The 21450-nt window shown below is 38.4% G+C and overlaps 1 protein-coding gene across 1 annotated transcript in view; it reads right to left on the minus strand.

Moving 5' to 3' along the window:
- Positions 1 to 555: 555 nt before the first annotated feature.
- rad18 (RAD18 E3 ubiquitin protein ligase) overlaps positions 556 to 21450 on the minus strand; it is a 38533-nt gene continuing 17638 nt past the window's right edge. The window contains exons 10-15 of the mRNA XM_053316074.1: positions 17014 to 17145; positions 16315 to 16441; positions 8083 to 8127; positions 1664 to 1757; positions 1488 to 1558; positions 556 to 994 (exon numbers count right to left, since the gene is read on the minus strand). Of these exons, the coding sequence (XP_053172049.1) occupies positions 895 to 994; positions 1488 to 1558; positions 1664 to 1757; positions 8083 to 8127; positions 16315 to 16441; positions 17014 to 17145 (569 nt within the window). The 3' untranslated portion in view covers positions 556 to 894. The remainder of the gene's footprint in view (positions 995 to 1487; positions 1559 to 1663; positions 1758 to 8082; positions 8128 to 16314; positions 16442 to 17013; positions 17146 to 21450) is intronic.

Genomic DNA, 21450 nt, shown 5'->3' on the forward strand with positions numbered 1-21450 from the left:
AAACAATCCATTTGAAATCCACAGATTTTTTGCATGCTTTGAAATTGGAAATGACAGAATAATCCCAGGTGATTTAACTTTGAATCAGAGTTGGCCAAACAACCTAAATATGAGGGAAATTCCTGATGTGCAAGCAAAGACATGTACATCTAGCAACTTCATGAAAAAGGTGCAGTTTTATGCATTTTTTGGGGGTGCTAATTCAATAACTACACTACAGCAACAAAGTCAGAAAGTTTTGATCTGCACACTTTGCACAAAAATGTAAACATCTATTTGTGACTGCCCTTCAGTTGATGTAGACACATAAATCACATATGATCTGAAGTGCTCTTATGCAAACGGAACGAATGCATACACATTTATTTCACTTTAAACTGGATTTCACAATAAACTTAAAGCATACAAACACACATACAAACAGTGGAATAAAGTAACATAACATAAAAAAATAATACAATGTGGTTTTAAAACTATGAGCAGCAAAAGAAAAGAGGGTATTAATTGGCTTGCTACAAGTTGTACAAATGCTTGCTCATGTCTACTTTTAAACAAATAACTAACAAACCCAAATCAAATCTTTCAAACGCTGTGGTGGAAAGTTGTGTTGAAAAAAATTCAAGTATTGATATTATAATCCTTTCACTCCTGAGGTAGAGGATCTCCATAATCTAATGAAATACTGAAGGCCACGGTTCATCATGCTAAACAATTATACTAAACATTATTTAAACTGTTAAAAATGTATAAAAAGAAACATAAAGAAACATGGAAATACCAGACAGGAAATGTGCATGAAAATCACTGCATGATGCGCTTCAAAGTCAGTCAAAGGTTTACTGGTAAGCGAGAGACCTGTCTTTTCTCTCTCCTTCACCAGTCTTCTGTCTCTCCTTACGTTTTACGGCAGCGTTTTCCCAGATTAGTTGATGAAGTGTGATCGGTTTCTCTGGAGCTGGATGTTCGCTTTTTGGCAGGAGTTTTTTCCGTAAGTCTATGAAATGACATTTTCAAAGAAACCCCTTTAGCAATTGAATAGAGGAGAATAGAAATATGTAACATTTCTTTTAAAATTAATAATGATGTATCTTCTTTTTTAAAAACTGCAATGCCCCTATTTTCGGGTGAGTCATCCTTGCTTTTATTGCACTGCTGCACACTAATGATATACATTTACCATACACCAGCTACTTTGCCTCTGTACACAATCTATGAATACCAAAAAATCCTCCAATGGTAAATTACTGACCAACCATGATCTTCACTTGTGGAAAATGCATCAGCAAAATAAGCCTCAGAGGATTATCTTTAAGCTTGCATAATTGTAATCAGTCTACAGTATAATGGATGAAAACAGTCTTCTTACATTTATGAAACACACTGAAACTACAAAGCATTTTCTTGTAGAATATAGTTAGTAAGTGTTATAAAAGTGTGGTACACTATAATAAGAGATGCATCAAACTGTTAATTAAACAGTTAGTTACCTTTGCCCAGGTGTGATGCGGTTTTCAGCAGAAGGTGCAGATGAGGAGGTGGACACTTCGGTCTCCGAGGGCTGCAGGAGCACAAAAGGAGCCAGAGACACATCCATTTTAAAACACACTAAAACATTTTGTTGTGACTAACGGACTTCATCACCAATGTGTCAACTCACACTTACATCCTCGCTCGAGTCCTCGGCCGCCCAGTCTTCCAAGGTATTCCCCCAGGCACCTAAGTCTCGCCTTCTCTTCCTCTGCCATTCACCAGCAGACCTGGGAAAACATGCAAGAAGAATTTGAGAGGAAGTGAAAACCATGCAAATTTAATCAGTTCTACAATTGAGTTATTTTCTGATGATGAATCAACCAAATGATCACTTCAACTGTTACCATTTATTCTGATTAAACCTACCAAGGCTCCAAAAATAAACCTAGCATATGTGGCAAATGAGAATTCTAACAGCCTATTTGCCTTCAGTTGGCTAACCAGCAGTTCAAGCATTCAATTAACACCAAAAGCCCCTTTACTTTGTCCAACTAATGCAGTGGAGATGGTAATGGATGGAAATTCTGTCACTGCATTTCCTGAGTGCATTCATACTTGATTGCCATGCTGTTGAGAGTGATAGAAAAATGATTTCACTCTATCTTGCGCAGCAGGCTGCTTGACACCCCTCCAGCAAATACATTATAATAGACCAAGTGGTTGCTAACACCAGTAAAACTCACAAGATATAACATATGTGTGTACAGACACATGTGCCATCCAATTAAAAGGAAAAATAATTTTTTTTGCTAACATAGCTCCTGCACTAGTGACTGTCCATCCAGCAAAGTGATGGAAAATACATTTCCCATTTTGACACATGGGTGGCTGAAATAAATGATTTCTTACCAGAAATTGACAACTTATTTTGCTTTCTGGTATTGAAAAGTGAATTGTTTTCAAAAAGTAGTTCAACTTAACTATAACTGAGCAGGCCGCATGTTTTTATTTGAACTGCACATTTTGATTTGTCTTTCAGTGCAGGCAAAAAGCATACATTCTGTGCTCACTCTGTACGGATTACTCAGTCCCCCACAATGTGGATCACACTGGATGTAAACATAGAGCCCATGGCTGATTATGCCCATTGAAAAGTCTAATAACGTTGATTAAAAAAAGACAATCACATCCTCAAAAAATATTGATGATATAGATAAAGCAACTTTGTGTTAGGGGCTCCGTATAGGAAAACTAATATAAAATTATTTAACCATCATAATTGAGTACATATACATATATATATATTTCAAATATAATAATACAATTAATGATCTCTCAGGTAGAAGGAGGAAGAAGTGCGGAAGCAGAGGAAGAAGGGAAAGAAAGTAACAGTGATCATGAGGATGAGAGATGCATGGTGGAAGAAGACAGACAAAGTCATAAAAAGGATGAACCAGGTTTGTGGCCAGCAGATTTGACTGCTGGGACAGAGAGGCTTTTGTGACGGCACTGGTGAAGAGAGACTGGGTAACTTACAGCAAATCTTCTAATGCACTGTATTGCATCTCATGTGTGCTTTTCTCTCATTTACAAAAAAGACCTTCTCTTAGTGCACTGAACAGCCAAAAGGGATATAAAATGTCTGATGTAAATCTGTTTTGTAGCACTATAATAACCCTGGTGTGGAAATTCCATTTTACATGTCAACTTTATTTTCTTGTTGGCATATACACTGCCTGGCCAAAAAAAAAAGTCGCCACCTGGATTTAACTAAACAAATAGGTAAGAGCCTCCTATTGGATAATTACTGCATGGGTGATTATCTTTCAGCTGGCAACAAGTTATTTAACCACAACTGAGCAAGAAATGTGGTCGGAAAAAAATCCTGATTGATCATGATCGGCGATCACTTAAACATTTGGTGAAATCAAATCGTAGAAAAACAACAGTAGAACTCAGGGCTATGTTTAATAGTGAAAGTAAGAACATTTCCACACACACAATGCAAAGGGAACTCAATGGATAGGGACTGAACAGCTGTGTAGCCTTAAGAAAACCACTAATCAGTGAGGCTAGTCGGAAAAAAAAAATTTCAATTTGCTAGGGAGCATAAAGATTGGACTCTGGAGCAATGGAAGAAGGTCATGTGGTCTGATGAGTCCAGGTTTACCCTGTTCCAGAGTGATGGGCACATCAGGGTAAGAAGAGAGGCAGATGAAGTGATGCACCCATCATGCCTAGTGCCTACTGTACAAGCCTGTGGGGGCAGTGCTATGATCTGGGGTTGCTGCAGTTGGTCAGGTTCAGTAACATTATGTGCCCAAAGAATGAGGTCAGCTGACTACCTGAATATACTGAATGACCAGGTTATTCCATCAATGGATTCTTTCTTCCCTGATGGCACGGGCGTATTCCAACATGACAATGCCAGGATTCATCAGGCTCAAACAGTGAAAGAGTGGTTCAGGGAGCATGAGACATCATTTTCACACATGGATTGGCCACCACAGAATCCAGTCCTTCACCCCATTGAGAATCTTTGGGATGTGCTGGAGAAGGCTTTGCGCAGTGGTCTGACTCTCCCATCATCAATACAAGATCTTGGTGAAAAATGAATGCAACACTGGACGGAAATACATTTTGTGACATTGCAGAAGCTTATCGAAAACAATGCCACAGCGAATGCGTGCCAGAATCAAAGCTAAAGGCGGTCCAACGAAATATTAGAGTGTGTGACCTTTTTTTTTTGGTGGTATAAAAATACATTGAGACTGTAAAAGATGGCTTTAGCAGATTTTTTTTCTCACGACACACTGAATATGTTCAATTTAAAATAAATAAGCATTTATGCATTTTATTCATAGTGACAGTATCACAGTATTTTCATTTATTTTTCTGACACCATTTATTAATGTTTGATTTTTTGTTTCATGCAGTTGAGATGACATATACATACACAATGCTTTGCCTTTTTTCTAAAAGAAACTTGGCTGTTGTCAGAGGAACACAGCTGGACTGAGTACTCCTTGTTTCTCCTTCTTATAGATTACCTATTGCCACATCAATATTTTTTGCTCTGCAGCTCAGGATCCTGTTAGGCGAATGAATCACCTGACCTGAACTGGTAGACATACTGAGATCTTCTCCATGGGAAATAGTCAGATAACAAGCCTAGGAAACCAAAGAAGAGCCATAAAACCAATGTGTCTTACATGTGGAACCCCTTAAAAGCTTCACATGAAGGGCTCTCTTCAGCTGATTATACTACAGATGAATCACCCTCCAGCCAGTGACAAGGTCTTGACTTATAAGGTATTTTTCGTGACTGGAAAAACAACATTCCAGCACTGGAATTTGGGTAAGAGACCATATGTGGTTAATGGATGGATGTGTAAGTGTCTAAGTATAGTGGATTTCTGGTAAGCAGGCGTTTAGCCACTACACAAGGGTGAATCAGGACTAAAACAATCATTAGTTAAATTGTCATCTCTGCCAGAGTCTGGTACAGGCTGGAGGATGGAGATAAAGCCTTCCCAGATGAAAAGAAAATTTCCTATCACACTTGTTACAAGCATAGACTCAGCTTCCTCCTGTTGAGTGGATGAGGATTTCAGAGGCTCAATACTTCTGGTGTATTATGATGATATGCAGAAAAATGCTGTGTGGAGTGATGACATTATAAGTGAAACTGGCAGGTTTGGATTTTGCCTCAAGATCATTGAGAGAGAGAGATAAATAACTGAGCCTTGACATTCAGATGCACATATGTGCTTCTGTTGTTTTGTCAGCAGTGCAACAATAAAGTAATCTGTATGCAAAATATCCTTGAAACAGACCTACCTGTGTATGGGAGACAAAAGAGTGCAGTATGTTGATAACATTTTCTTTAAAATGCAATGCACCAAAGAGTAATAGAAGCACTATCATTTGCAATAAAAAATGACCATGGACTACAATATGTCATATCGCCATGATCTGCCTTTATAGAGACCGTGTAGTATCGTACTACAATAGTTTGTGTTTTAATGTAGTTTTATGTGAGTCTGTCATGTGTATATGTTGTAATGTTGTTTGTGAGCCACTAATCTAAGATACCTTTCTATCATTATGTCACTCACTCAGTACTGCATCTTACAAAGTAGTTTAAAAAACCAACATGAAAAAGACTTATGATAATCGTGATCATGGATCATGATCCTGCCTAAAAAACACAAAAAACTATATGATATAATGTAATATAATATTTCTGCCATATTTATTGCACACACTACATACAAGATATACTGTCTTTGAACTTTTTGTGTTAATTGTTCAACTACCAGTTATTTGTACCTGCATGGGGAAAAATAAGCAGGCAGAGGATGAAGTAGAAGAGAGGCTGGTATCATCTGAATCTGTTTAGAATGCTAAAAACGCAAATACTTCAGATTGTTATTTGCACTTGTCCTTCCAATGACAAGAGTTAGTTTAGTGCCACACGACAGAATGAGTTCTGGGTCAGTTGTTTATGTGAGTACTCTGAGGGGAAGAGTGTGACTGTCTCAATACGCTGTCTGAATCATTTAACAGAGATGACAACAAAAACAGCAGAGTAACAAATGGTCCTGAAAAGCAGAATAAAAAGAGAATGCAGAGAGTGCCAAACATATATTATGTCTGAATATTCAGTCCACTTACCAAAGCTATAATTTGTTCAAAATATGACAACCACTACCCCTGGACAGTTGGATTTATTGCGGACATAACTCTGTTTCTAACAGTTTAATTAGATAAAATAATCTATCCAGGAAGGTTAAGTTGTCAAAAACAACCAGAGCCACAACCAGCTACATGAAAGACAGATTTTGCCAACAATTTCTAGACAGTATAACTGCAGCCTATCTGGCTGCTTCTGATAAAAATGTTCACAAATGTTCAAAGGAAAAACAGTGCATCATCTCAAAAGTATAACAGCACTGATGGTGCACACAGTCCAACTTGAAGCCCCAAGTGAGAAGCAGCATGTATGAATGCAGACTTGTGGACATACAGTGCTGCAGGGTTGCTGCTCTTCTTGTTTTACGGTGGTTTCTAAACTAGAAATAAGTGCATCTCAACAAAATTCTGGTAACCTTGGTTTAAAGCAATTGCATGAGAAGAATATTGAGACATTATTTTATGAGATCCAAATTTTAGAAACTCCACCACATTCTAATACTGTAACTCAAAATGAATCAAAAATATCATATCTATTTAAATCAGGGCCTTCATTTCACCTGATGCAACTATACAAGTCACAGAACATCAGTGATGGGAATAACGGCATTATAAATAAACAGCGTTACTAAGGGAGTTACTTTTTTCAGTAACAAATAATCAAATTAATTACTGTAACCGTTACAACGCAGTTACCGTTACTGCCCAAAAAATGTGGTGTTACTTCTTCGTGGTTTTCGCCCGAACAGGCGCTTCTCTCTCTCACTATCTTCCTGCCAAAGAGTCTGCACTTAGGGGCATAACCGAAGACAGAGTAGGGAGCAAATGAGACATGATCTACCGGAGTCTGGAGCGAGAGAGCGAGAGAGCGAGAGTGTGCTGTAGAGAGTGACTGCGTGTATGTGTGTGTTTGTGTGACTATCCATGCAGCGTGTGTGAGAGCAAAGTGTCCTGATAGCTCTGTGTTGCTGCTTATTAGACCAATCGCATTTCTCAAGCATAATTTAATATTGAACGTGTTTTTTTTTAAACACTACACTTTCAAATGGTAAACTGCCTCTTACTCCTTGAGTACTTGTATACACTATACAGTAGTATAAAATATGTATAAAAAATTAAAACACTGGGTGTCAGTCCGGTGTGAGGGGGGGTCGTCTAATAAGAAGCACAGAGCTATAAGGACGTTGTGTTCTCACCATAGACTGTATATAATTCTCACACGTGCTGCATTGATAGTCACACTAACACACAAAATTCCTGTCAACAGTTTCCACTCTTTCGTCGTTGTCTGTTAATAATAATGAGAAGCGCAAAATAAGGTTTTATTTTGAAAGCTTAGACCGGATGCCGCCGCAGCTCAGTTTACTGACTAATTATTAAAAACCAGGATGTGCTGTGTGAACTATTGTCATCTTAACCCGTTTGGCCAGCACTAATATCCCCGCACATTTTCTGCTGTGTGTTGCGTTAAGTGGCAGGTAAAAGGCTTCTGCTTGGAGAGAATATTAATTAAGCCGAATGGACAAGAAATGTCCAATAAATTCAGCATGTTTCTAAAGTTAAAAAAAATTGTTGTAATAATCGTGATTCCAATTTTGACCCAAATAGTCATGATTATGATTTTTTCCGTCATCGAGCAGCCCTAACAGGCACACACAGGCACACACACACACACAGTTGCCTGTAAAGCATCAATGCAAAATGAATTGCAAGTACCATTGCATCCCTAATATATATATTGTGTCGTGTTTTATTGGAGCTTTCATTTGTATGTACACATGTATTATGACCCATGTGTGAATGTTTTTCAAAATCAATAACAAGAAATTCTATCTTTTGTTTTCTCAGCTGGCACAACAAAAAAGAAATATTACATTTGTTTTCTGGGATAGTAGCGATGACAGAAAAATTACTTACTCGTGGTTTCTGCCTGGCTCTGGACCAAAGATGTCTGACACAGAACTGCAAGGGGAGAAAGAGGAAGAGGAGAGACAGAAAAGACACCATGTAATATATTTACTGTAGCAACACATTTATTTCCATAAAGCAAAATGACTGTATTCATCTGAGTACCTGCCCTGTCGACAGAGTTCTGTTACCTATCCTTTAATACTCCATACTATGAACGGGTGTATCTATTACACACCCTACAGACCAAATGTCATTGTCAAAGCCGTACCTTGACAAGATCAATGAAATGCCTGAAAAATGTTATGGCCCCGAATGATACCACTAAAGGAGAAATAATCTATATGGTTGACTCTTCACATCATCACCTACTGCCAAAACCAATCCTCATTTTTTAGCCTCACTTTAAGCTAGAGGCTATACGTGAGGCTGCCTGAGGCTTCATAACAGGCCAAACAACATACTATATAAGAAGCAGAACTCTCATATGCCCCATTCATGCCGTCAGTCAAAGAGGTATGTAAATTAACTATTACAGCCTGCCTATAGAGTTCACCAGCTGTGCATGTCTCCCACGCTTCTCACATTGTAAAATTCTTCCACCTATGCGTTTACAGATAATATGAAACCAGGCAATGCAGCACTAACACCACCATGTACAACATCTGCATTTGAAAGACTACTGTCAGACTCCTCTGAAATTATGGCACACCTAAATTGCCCTTTTCAAATCCCATCAGTGCACCATCTGGAAAGGTAGTAAGACAGGGGGATTCACTGTGGCAAAATACAGTCTGTGGATCCAGGTGTGATCTCGCTCTCTATTTCTCCCAAAGTAGAATTAAAAGCCTCACTAGCTCATTAGAAAATACGAGAAGATAACGAGGGAAAGATAGAAGGGCAAGTACAGTTCATCCGAAAAGTATTCATACCCCTTCACTTTCCATACATTTTATGTTACAGTCTTATTCCAAAATGGTCTTGGCTGTGTGCTTAGGGTTGCTGTCCTGTTGGAAGGTTAACGTCCGCCCCAGTCTGAGGTCCTGAGCTGGTTTTCATCAAGGATCTCTCTGTACTTTGCTCTGTTCATCTTTCCTGACTAGTCTCCTAGTTCCTGCTGCTGAAAAACATCCCCACAGCATGCTTCACCGTAGGGATGGAATTAGCTAGGTGATGAAAGGTGCCTGGTTTCCTTCAGACATGACGCTTGGCATTCAGGACAAAGACTTCAATCTTGGTTTCATCAGACCAGAGAATCTTGTTTCTCATGTTCTGAGAGTCCTTTAGGTGCCTTCTGGCAAACTCCAAGCAGGCTGTCATGTGCCTTCTACTGAGTAGAGGCTTCCGTCTGGCCACTCTACCATAAAGGCCTGATTGGTGGAGTGCTGCAGAGGTGGTTGTCCTTCTGGAAGGTTCTCCCATCTCCACAGAGGAACGCTGGAGAAATGTTTTGTACCCTTCCCCAGATCTTTGCCTTGATACAATCCTGTCTTGGAGGTCTACAGACAATTCCTTTAACTACATGGCTTGGTTTCTGCTCTTATATGCACTGTCAACAGTGGGACCTTATATAGACATGTGTGTCCTTTCCAAATCATGTCCAATCTATTGAATTTATCAAGTTGTAGAAATATCTCAAAGATGATAAGTGGAAACAGGATGGACCTGAGCTCAATTTTGAGTGTCATAAGCAAAGAGAGTGAATACATGCGACATTTCAGTTTTTTATTTTTAATACATTTGCAAAAAGTTCTAAAAAACTTTTTTCGCTTTGTCGTTATGGGGTATTGTGTGTAGATTGATGAGAAAAAGAAGAAATTTAATCAATTTTGGAATAAGGCTGTAATGTAATAAAATGTGGGGGAAGTGAAGGGGTGTGAATACTTCCACACTGAAACTAAATTAAAACTGAAACAACTTTAAATTGTCTCTACTTCTTTGTGGTTTGTTCCTAAATCGAGAATAAATATAATATATATATATATATTTTAACTACAAGCCTCACTGTGTCCGAAAATAAGTGAGAGAAAATATTGAAGCGAGTGAGGGAGAAAACAGAGTGTAAAAGAGAGAGAAGAGTATAAAAGTGAAATTAAACAGAAACACATTACTTGATCTGTATTTCACTGTAATTAATGAATTATATATGAAATATATACTGATAAAATTCTCAGTAGTATTCGAAAGTGCCCACACTGTGGATTTCATAAACCGTGAAATGCTGAAATGTCAGAGTTCACAGGAATTGCCTGCGACTGCATCACAAATATCAGGCATGTTTGGTTTGCAGAAACTCTCTCCAGAGCCAGCCTTATTACTCACAAACACAGGATTTAATAAGGTACTGCCAGGTCTGTATATTCGCTAGTGACTTTGGAAGTGGAGTAGCCACAGTGGATTGGCTAGCAGGAGGTCACCATAAGAACACAAGGCTCATCACCCATAAAATGCAAGGCAAGTGAAAAGCCCTCCCCGCGAGTTAATGTCCAATCGCTGTTGTGCCTCCAACCACTCACCCCCTCTCACACTGTTGTAACTGGAGCCGGGTTCAAAGTGCAGCTCACACACAGAAGTGGAAAAAACTAAACAAAGAGGCATGGCCAGCACTAGGGGAGGAGTTGAGAGAGAAAAGTTTGAAGAAGCACTGGCTTCATTCAAATCTCAGGTGTGGGTTAATTTCGATTTTTCGCATTTGAATACATGCAGGAGTCTCCCGTATATTGATAGTGGCTCCCTGACGCCCGCAAATGAGCTATAATCTCCCGGAGCAAGCAAGAGCGTGCGCTAGTGAGTGACTGCTCGTGTGTGTTTATCAATGCAGCGCATATGGGAGCACAACGTCCTTATAGCTGTGTGTTGCAGCTTTTTAGACCAATCGCCCGTACCAAAACCGTGGCCCAAAAACCACGGTACGGACCGTTCCGTGGGTTACCTGTACCGTTGCACCCGTAGTAGGGACAGGTGAACTATAACCTTAGATTAGGGAGATGTTCTTTGACGCGTCAATATTTTTATGCAACAAGCAGTTCCATTGATAACATTCAGAAACTGACTTACAGGTGGGTTTTTCCAAAATAATTGTGACTTAGCAGCAACACTTTGTTGCTGATGAAAAAACACTATCCCACAAATGTGTAGCTTTGCGTGGAGATTAAAATTTTCTCTCTGTGCCTCAAGCACACGCATACACATAACATGTTGCTGTGGGATAGCAATGTGGGGCATGTACTATATAATTGGTCAAATCTCCCATGTGCAATCGGCACTCAAAATAAAAAGGCTTTCACACTACAGATAACAAAATGCCTAGTCCGTTTTTACTTAAACGTGACAAGGGTGTTAAGCAGTTTTTTTTTTTATTGGTTTTTCTCTTTCACTCTGTATCTCTTGTAAGGCATGGTTAAAAAGTTACTGTTGTCAAGTTACCTTACACCAAGTGTATTCAATTCTTTGTGATGTATTCAGGTTGCTTGACTTGCTGAGGTGGACTAATTGGATTTTATTTGCATATCAAAGAAATACTCCTACTATCTTAGTCTATGAACTGATTTTAAACGGTAGAGAGATAAAGAGAGATTTGGGAATAGAATAACATTTCTCCAAGAGAGTCTAATAACTAGAAGTTCAGATAAAATTGACATCATTATTAATTTTTTTAGTACCACTACTTTTACTTCTGCTGAAGCCATGCTCAGGACAGACACATAATTATTTTCTCTGTCTCAATCAGTCTTAGAAACAATCTCCTACTTGAAATCTTCAACTCGCAAACTTTGAGGAGAGAAAAATGATTGGGAGAAATCACAGAGAGGCCAGAAGAGGTCAAAAAAGCAGGTAACTGAACAGTTAATCAAAAAAAGAAAAAGAAAAAAGAAAGTTACAGAGCCTGGAGACGACTTGCTCTCGAATATGACTTCTATCTCTAAAGAATACCACAACTTCAAAAAACAGACACACAGCTATTTCTGAGCTTATAGGAGATTTATGGAAAGTGCTTAGGGTAGAGTTTACAATGCTAAAACACAAGCTCGACCAGAAGCTATCTGAGGTCAGGACAACAATCCAAGCTCTGGGAAGTCTCTGTAATTGGGCGCAAGTTATTGTTTTGTGTTAAGAGTAGCAGAGACCTGTTTTTGTATTTTTCGATGTAAGAAATCTGTGTCTGTGGAGGGTATTACCTTCACAATGTAGCCCTTAAAACTAAGACTTGGAAAATAAGCACTGCATAGTGTATGAAAAAAGGGCTTTGTGCTCTGTGGACTGGGACATAATTATCCTGAAGGAGACCATCATGACAAAAGTGTTTCACCAAAGAATAAAGGTGACCAAATCCATGCCAGTAAGATGCACCCTACAGCGTAACAGAGCCTCTGGATCCCTTCACCATGGTGGTCAAGCATGGGGTCACTTAGAAACGTATTTATTATTAAAGCACAGACTTTTCAATTGAAACAACATTAAATTGATCAGAATTACAGTATAGACATTGTTAATGTGGTAAATGACTATTAAAGCTGGAAATGGCTAGTCTTTAATGGAGTCTATAATGGAATATCTACATAGACTTAAAGAGGCCAGCATCCATCACTCCTGTGTTCCAATGGCACATAGTGTTAGCTAATGCAGGTAAATTGTGTAAAAAGGCTAATTGATCATTAGAAAACCCTTGTGCTGATTAAAGAAGCCATATAATTGGCCTTTCAATTATAGTCTCAAAATAGAAAACTTTTTTCTGAAACTCATCAGTCTATTCTTGTTCTTTGAAACAAAGGTCATTCCATGTGACAAATTGCTAAGAAACTGAAGCTCTTCAGTGTGTACAACTCCCTTCACAGATCAGCACAAACTGGCTCTAACCAAAATAGAAAGAGAAGACGGAGCCCCCGGTGCACAACTGAGCAAGAGGACAAGTACATCAGAGTCTCTAGTTTGTGAAACAGACACCCCACAGCTACCTCGACTGGTAGAGTTATTAAATGGCACTCACAAAGCACCAGTCTCAATGTCAACAGCGGAAAGACCCTCCAGGATGTCTGTCTTCTAGGCAGAGTAGCCAAGAAAAAGCCAATAAAAAGCCAATAAAAGGAAAAGATTAAGATGGTCAAAAGAAAACAGACATTGGACAGACAAAGATTGGAAAAAAAATGTTATGGACAGATGAATCTAGGTTTGAGGTGTTTGGATCACAAAGGAGAACATTTGTGAGACGCAGAACAAATGAAAAGATGCTGAAGGAGTGCATGATGCCATCTGTCAAGCATGGTGGATGGAATGTGATGGCCTGGGGTTGCTTTGGTGCTGACAAATTGGGAGATTTGTACAGGGTAAAAGGGATCTTGAATAAGGCTATCATTTAATTTTGACATGCCATGCCCAGTGAATGGCACTTGATCAGAGCCAATTTTATTCCTACAACAGGACAAATACCCAAAGCACAGCTCCAAACTATGCAAGAACTTTTTGGGACGAAACAGTCAACTGGTATTCTGTCTATAATGGAGTGGCCAGTGCAGCAAACAGATCTTGGCTCTTGTAGTGGGAGCAGCTTGACCAAATGGTACATAAGAAGTGCCCATCAAGCAAACACAACTTGTGGCAGCTGCAAGAAGCACTGGGTGAAATTTCTTCAGATTACCTCAACAAATTAACAGCTAGAGTGTCAAAGGTCTATAAAGTTGCAACTGCTGCAAATGTAGGATTCTTTGATGACAGCAAAGTTTGAAGGACATAATTATTATTTCAAGTAAAAATCATGTAAAGACCTGCAGCAGTAGCACATTTCAGGCCTTTGTGTGTGGCCAAGTTTATAGTATGTCTGACTTGCCTTTAATCCAGCTACAGACATGTTGCTGGGCTGCTGAAATGTGAAATCACAATAGTGATGATCATTGCTCTTTAGAGTTGTGGTTTAGTTCTTTAATTTTTGTGGAAAAAACACTGGCCAGGATATCTTCACAGAGTTTTGCCGTTTACCGAGGCACTGTTTGCATTTTGTGTGCGTGCCGACGTGCCAGGGGAATTTCAAAAGATGATGATCAATGTTCATCGTTTCAAAAAAAAAAGAAGCAATTACTAGTTTTGTTTTACAAACACAAAAGTATTTATTTAGTGTGACACAGCAGCAAGTGCAGCAGCAAAGCCACCAAAGTGCTCTCAAAACTGGCGTTTTATTGTGGGTAAAATGGAATCAGTCAGAATGACACAATTAGCAAGCTGTTGCATGGGAAATAACAAGGATGTTTCAAAATGACTGAACCTGACCCAGAAGAGATTGCAAGGTCAAAACAGCAGGGCACTAAAAGGATAATCAGAAAATGGATCAGGAACTAGTCCTACAATATCATACAGTGGGTACTTAGTGCATGCAGCTCTTCATGGCTGGACTTAGAGATTGCAATCATACTCTGTCCTTCTCTAAAAGCCAGCATCCATAGCAAAAGCGCAGTCAAAAATGTTGGAGTGATATTGAAATAGAAATATGTAAAATGTTTTCATTAGAGACCAACTTTGCAGAAACTTGCATCTGTTGTAAAATCCAGCTGCCACATTTACTTTTTACAATTCCTATTTCCGATGCCAATTTAAATTCCCATGACCAACAAAGGGCTTAGAAATGTAGGCTACATCAATGCTGCCAGGTATGATTTTACAGTTTTACCAGTATTCAATTTTCAGTGATCGCGCAAGATTTCAATGAAGTTTACAGCTTTAGCAGTAGCAGCAGAGTGAAAGCCATCAGGTAAGTGTTTATTTTAATAAACTCCTGGTGTACTTACAAACTTTTCAATGCATCAATTTATGAGTAAAGACCCTATTTGTACTCCTGTAGAAGTTTGATAACAATCCAGGCATTATTAGTGGGGTCATTTACCAGATACACTTTTGGATCCATTAGCACCTATACTAATCAATTCAGCTGATGGCTCTATCTCCACCAATTTGCGACCAAATTTTAAAAAAGGGCTGAGGGGGTGTTTAGATAGATGTAATGGTCCATATGACGCTAGGTGGAAATTATGCCGACCCATCGCTTTAAGTTTTTTGAACTACTAACATGAGCTACATTTGATTCTTCTAATGTCCACTCATAACACAGCCCACATATACACAAATAAAATCCAGTTGCAAGTGTAATCTAAGAGCCCAGGCAAACTACCATAAAGGCAGCAAGGCATATAAGGCTTTGGGATTAAACCATATATCATCAGACTGTCACATTGTCTCATTTCTGTCAGGTTTATTTCTATGGATGGCTCAAACATTTGAAGAAAAAAAGAAAAAACTTGTGCCAAGAAACTCGCTTCTGGCTAATTTTAGAGTGTGTGATTCCCACAATACTGTGTTGACAGCACAGAAAAGAGGCCATCAATATCAGTTTTAATGGTGTGGTTTAGGAGCTTGTCTGGTTCTTAAGTCCTTGATGTCAGGCAGCTAGACTTTATTTAGAGAAACTGTGATCGTCTGCTGTGTTTAATTATACCCCAAATCTTGAATGAGCTGAGATTACTTATTAATGCTCTTCATGCTTGATTAAGAGGAAAAGAAGATCTGAAAACTAAATGAGCATTTCAGTTAGTAAATTTGGGCCTCCTGCAAAATTAAAAACTACTGGAAAGGAAAACTGGCTGTTAATACCGACTGATGTTTATGTTCTGCTGCAACTCATAAATTCATAAAGAATCTACTGTTTGCAGTCAAATTAGAAAAGAGGCAACAAAACAATCTTAGGGTTTTAATGAAATGGTTCCAATAAAAAATGAATAATAATCATTTTAGCAGTTTCACTTCATACAGTCTGCTGTATTACAAATTAATTGAAGGGGAATATAAAGGCTGAAAGATGTCCCGGACCTATATGATTGGAAAGAATAACAACTCACACTAATAATCTGTCAAGGTGACTCTTTATTTACCATAATGTTACGCTGCATTGTAGTAGTTTATGGTTCGCTTGTATCCATGAGTGAAAATGGTGTGCGTTTGAAGCATATGTTCATATTTTCATGTTTGTCGTATTTTTGGAATAATCAGAACCCTCAAGGATTCAACAATTCATGTATTATAGCAGTTGTGCTCTGCTTTTTCAAAACAGACAGAGTTCAAAGTAATCTCTGATCATCATCACCATGAAATTAGTCATATTCCAAGTGTATAGAAGCAGTCAACCAACACTTAATAACAACAGAGTTTGAGGGTGACACCTTCAGTAAGTATCAGGATTGTAACTTATCTAGAACTCACCTGCTGATGGACACATCACTGTTAGCGGGGCTGGGTGACAATTCAATCCCTCTCGCAGATGGCTCCTCATCAACCTCGTCATCTTCTACCTTGATCTCTAAATAACTCTTTGATTCTGCAACTTGATCTGAAAGAGGAAAAAATATATATCATCATGACAGGCATCCAGGGAAAATCAATCAGTGGAGAAATGGCCTGTCAAAAGGTGTAATCGCAAAATGAATTCCCCCGATAAGCTAGTCTCAATGGGACACCCGATTCTTGGCTTCTCTTTGCTTTGTTTGTTTTGCTGTTCTTTTGATGCATTTTCACTCACACATGAAATCACATTAATTAGTTATTGACATATCTTAATCTGCCCTTGGCTGTTGAGCACCACAATCGAGTGCATGATCATGTTGCAAGTTTGAGATTGAACAATAAACTGAGTGCACTTTATCCACAAAAGCCTCACATATTTTGGCTTATTTTGCATATAATTAGAAAAAATGAACTTGTCAAATAGGAAATAATTGCAATTGTTTTACTATAGGAAATGTTGTTTTGTGAAAAAATACATTAGAGGCAAGGTGAACTTGCCACAGCAGGTCCCTAAGTAAGATCAGGTGAATCATTTTGTAGGACACCCAAAGGCCTTAAAAGTCTCCTGTGAATAGAGTTTATTTCATTCTGTCAAAAAGGTAATGAGTGTTACAATACCTGCAGAGTGTGTTTTCAGTGCATCCTTTTCTTCCTCAATGTCGTCCTGTTTGATTCGCGTCTGCCTGGTGGTCTCAAGGCGACTCCTGACCTGGGCAACCAGGCGAGAGAAGTCATTGCTGTTCTGCTTCCCTGTAGGAAAATAACATAAAGTAGCATAAATAAAGGACATGATTTTTAATGGAATGGATGCCATAACCAATCCAACCTTGTATCATAAGTATGCACTAGTTAATGCAAAACTACATTGCTATTTAAGATCATAAGGGTTGCATACAGTAAGGTTGTTGACAGTGTATGGTTGAGTGGATATCTTGTGTAGTGGTTGGAAAACAGGTGACTGACATAGCCGACCCAAGGTGCATCAAGGCAAATAATATAAAGAAACAGATGGAACCTAACCCATAAATAGGATACACACTACCGTAACTTGGATTAACATTTATTGTGAATGCAGACAGATTTTTCTTTGTGAGTCAACAGTATCTGTAACACGTCAGCTGACCAAATTAGCATTTTGACTTGGAAGTTCCAACCTTGAAAGGAAGAAAAGGTTTTATTCATGAGCAACAGTGCTATATTTGAATTGAAATACCACAGATACAAGCATCAAGATGAGATGACGCATGTGGAACAAACCAAAAAGACAAATCTGAACGGAGGAAGTAAAAGTGATACTGGTTAGTCGGAAATGATCCAAATATAAATAAGGGATTCATTTCATGTAAACACAGACTAGGGGAATTAGATAACAGAAGTGAGAGATTTAAAAGATGTTTATTTATTTTACCTTATCACTCTAATTAATGTTAGTTCTACATATGAAAGAAGGTCATGGTTGCCTGTTTTTTGTCAATCTGAGGTTAATAAATTAAAACTATGAAGCCCCAGGCTGATGAGTTAATGAGCAAAAAAGTATTTTTTAGCCAGTGCAGTTGCAAATCTTTTCATAAACAGTGCCTGTTCATTTACTGAAGTAAGAGTCACTCCTAATACCATCTGATGAAATATACATTTCACTTTGCAGACTGAGGACTAGACTGAGTACACTTGTGCATGTCTTGGTTACAAATTATGATGAAATCTCACCAGCTTTATTAAACGCACACTGGAATACAGCCGTACAACAGACTCAACAGGTTAAAGGTTAAAAAACTAAAAAAGTCCATTATGATTTTGCATCACTTTGTTATCAAAAGTCTAAACAAAAAAAATGTCAGAGAATCTCAGGCATTGTAGCGGTCTGAAAAATGTAATTAACCCCTCGCAGTTTTATGACATTTCTGACTGTGATAGGCTGGGACACTTGTCAGTCAAACACACATTAATCTTCATAAATCAATAAGATAAATCAAGATAACAAGAAGAGATAAATGAGATACAAGATAAGGCTAGATTTCTCAAACTTCTGTAGCACAAACTTTTATTCTGCATGGTTCTGTGGGCAATGCTTCAGGGAGATCAGTTCTCTACGAGGAGCCTAATTCCTTGGGGTGGAAATAATATATTTAAATTCATGTCAGACTTCCCCATTTACCATGGTTAAGTGGTTGCCGCTTATAATTGGGCCAAAAAAAAAGACATTTACCTTAGTTTTTCTACCCAACAGAGGTTATTGAGTGTTGCACCAGAGTGATACTGCAGTCACAACACAAATGTATTTTCAGTGATTATTGGGAAGCACTCATACTGATCAAACATCTCTGGGGCTTGTCTTGCAAAGTAGGATTTCCAGCAGTTTTTTTTATTTGCAGTTATTCCAGTTTGTGAGAACGTTTTCAGAATAACAAGCAACTGATTGTATTAGCACTAAAAGAACATGTCGCATTAAGAAAAGGCTGCAAGCTCGTGGTAGATTCGGTGTGCTGCTTTCACCTTCCTGCCTGCTCATTCACCATTCCCCATGCTGGTGGAGTGAGTCATCCACATCCTCCACTGATAAATCAAACGGTTATCACAGCAGTGCAGCTATTTTTAGAACACACCTCCTGTGAGTCACATTCATTTCTCCACCAATTTTTAAAGTTAGCACTACCGAGTTATTTCATCTCCTTCAACCATGTCAACATGACTTCTAATAATGCTCTCTGTTCTGGTTTGACCTCTGCCCAGAAGACAAAAACACAGGCCTGATTTACAGTCCTGTGTATCTGTATGTCCGTGAGCAAGTATGTATGAGCTCATATTGAACAAAAAAAGCTCAGGCAGATACATTTTTAATGCTCTGACACACAAAGTTTTACATTTTCATTCCACCCATTGCAACTAAATTACTCACTGAAGACAGCCACTCTGCTTGTTTCTGTTCCTGGTAATGTGTTGTGGAAGGTATGAGGCTGACTCCTAATAAAAAGCTTCTAGACTGTATGAAGTAAAAGATTACAGCTGGATGACACACTGAAAATTCAAATTATCAATTATTTTGCTGGAGAAGTCTGCAATAATGTGAATATTGTGTATTCAATTTACAGAAGATCAGTCTCCACTCTGTTATCATCCAACAAATTCTAAATTGTGACAAAAATAACGCTGTGCTTTTTCTGTGATCGATAACCTTAAATCAAGATTCAGGTCTTCTCTAGTTTCCCTGCTGAATTAGAAGGTGGAAAACATAAATGTATTGATCAGTCTACACGCCTGCTTTGGAAACTTGTCATCACAGGCTGTCATTAAAATGCCCTAAGTGTATTTAATTATTAGACCATTTTTAGACATCTATTTAATAAGATAAGATATATAAGGCATAAGATAAGGCGAGATTTCTCAAACTTTTGTAGGCCAAACTTCTATCCTGCATTGTTCTGTGGGCAATGATTCAGGGAGATTAAAAATGGCCATCTGACAGACTCCAATCATCAAACGGATCATCTTGTGATATCTCAAAGCAGATGTGGGTTGCCTCACCTGAAATAAAAGCCTGCTCTATTGTCAGAAGATACTCTTATAATCAAATAAAACATAAATCTTGAGGAAAAAAGAACAGAGTTTGCTTATCTTCTTGGCTAACAAGTGCTCTAAAAGGAAACCAGGATTAAATTTAAGGTTATGCCTTCAATTTTCATCCTTGTCTCATGAGTTTGAGTAAGGACATAAGTTTTATTTGTATGACAACTTTCAGAGAGACAGTTCACAGAGCACTATATAAAACATTAATAAGTGAATGAAATGAAAAATGAAATGAAGTAGAACAAAAATTAGATATAGGTAGTTTCAGAAAGGTCAAAGCAAGTACTGTAGTACATTTTAAATATTTACTACAAGCTTTATTGTCACAATTAATATTTCTGCTAACCTTGTTCACACAAAATGAGATTTATAACAAATAATATAACAGAAGTAAAAAGCTTAATGTTATTTTCTAGCTATGTTGCCTGGTCCTTTAGACAGAGACTTGTTGCACTACCTGCTTATCCTGACTAGCCGTCTCTTTGGATACGGTGAACCCAATATGACAGACAGCTACACATGCACTCCAACAGGAGGATTTTAAAGAGAAGCACTCTTCAACTCTTACGAGAGCTGTAGCATGTACCGTTCTGGTGGAATGGGAAAAATCACCTTATTTTTTAAGTGCTGCAAAATATATGGTCACAGTAAAAGGGGGAATGCAACATTACAAATCATTTCAGTGAACACAGAATTGATCAATTCAGCTGGACTTCAAAAACATATTCATTTTTGGAGGGAAGTGGTCCATCTCTCTGGTGTAACAACATTTGCATTTCTTTTGGTCTGACTTGTTTTCATTTCGTACACTATACTATGTCCTTTTCTGTATAACACAGCATTCATGCTATTTTATAACAGAACCAGTTTGGTTTGCAGTTCAGGCCATTCAGCTATTAGACACAGAGGGCCAAAATGTCAACTACTCCTACAGCATCACCAAAGGGATGAGGTAAATGTGTGATATACCACACCACAGATACATTTTTTACAAAGGCAAAGTTGACATTCACGAAATGTGTCCTTTATGTCTAATTAATGACCTTCTAGATTTAGAATCAAGGCAATCATGCATTCTTTGATCAGTCAGTATCCTAATTCTGCATCACGAGGAAAATGAGACCTAGGGCCCCATTTTAACGATCTATAGCGCATAGCGTGAAGCGCAAGTGCCTTAGGGGCGGGGTCCAAATCCTCTTTTGCTATTTTAACAGTGGGAAAATGGTCAGTGCGCCACTCCCATGGTCTAAAAGGGATGGACTTAAGTCCCCTCATTAATCATAGGTGTGTTTTGGGTGTAACACGCGGTAAACCAATCAGAGTGTCATCTCCCATTTCCTTTAATATCCAGGAGCGCTGTCACTTTGGCGGATTGCTATTATAACAGTGCATTTACCCAGCAATGTGTTTCAATAATATAACATGAGTTACTTTTGCTGAAAAGAAAGTTGGCTGATGAGCTGCTAACCTCACATTTAATTCATATAAAGG

This window comes from Scomber japonicus, chromosome 3 (assembly GCF_027409825.1).
Source record: "Scomber japonicus isolate fScoJap1 chromosome 3, fScoJap1.pri, whole genome shotgun sequence".
In the NCBI taxonomy this organism is placed as follows: domain Eukaryota; kingdom Metazoa; phylum Chordata; class Actinopteri; order Scombriformes; family Scombridae; genus Scomber; species Scomber japonicus.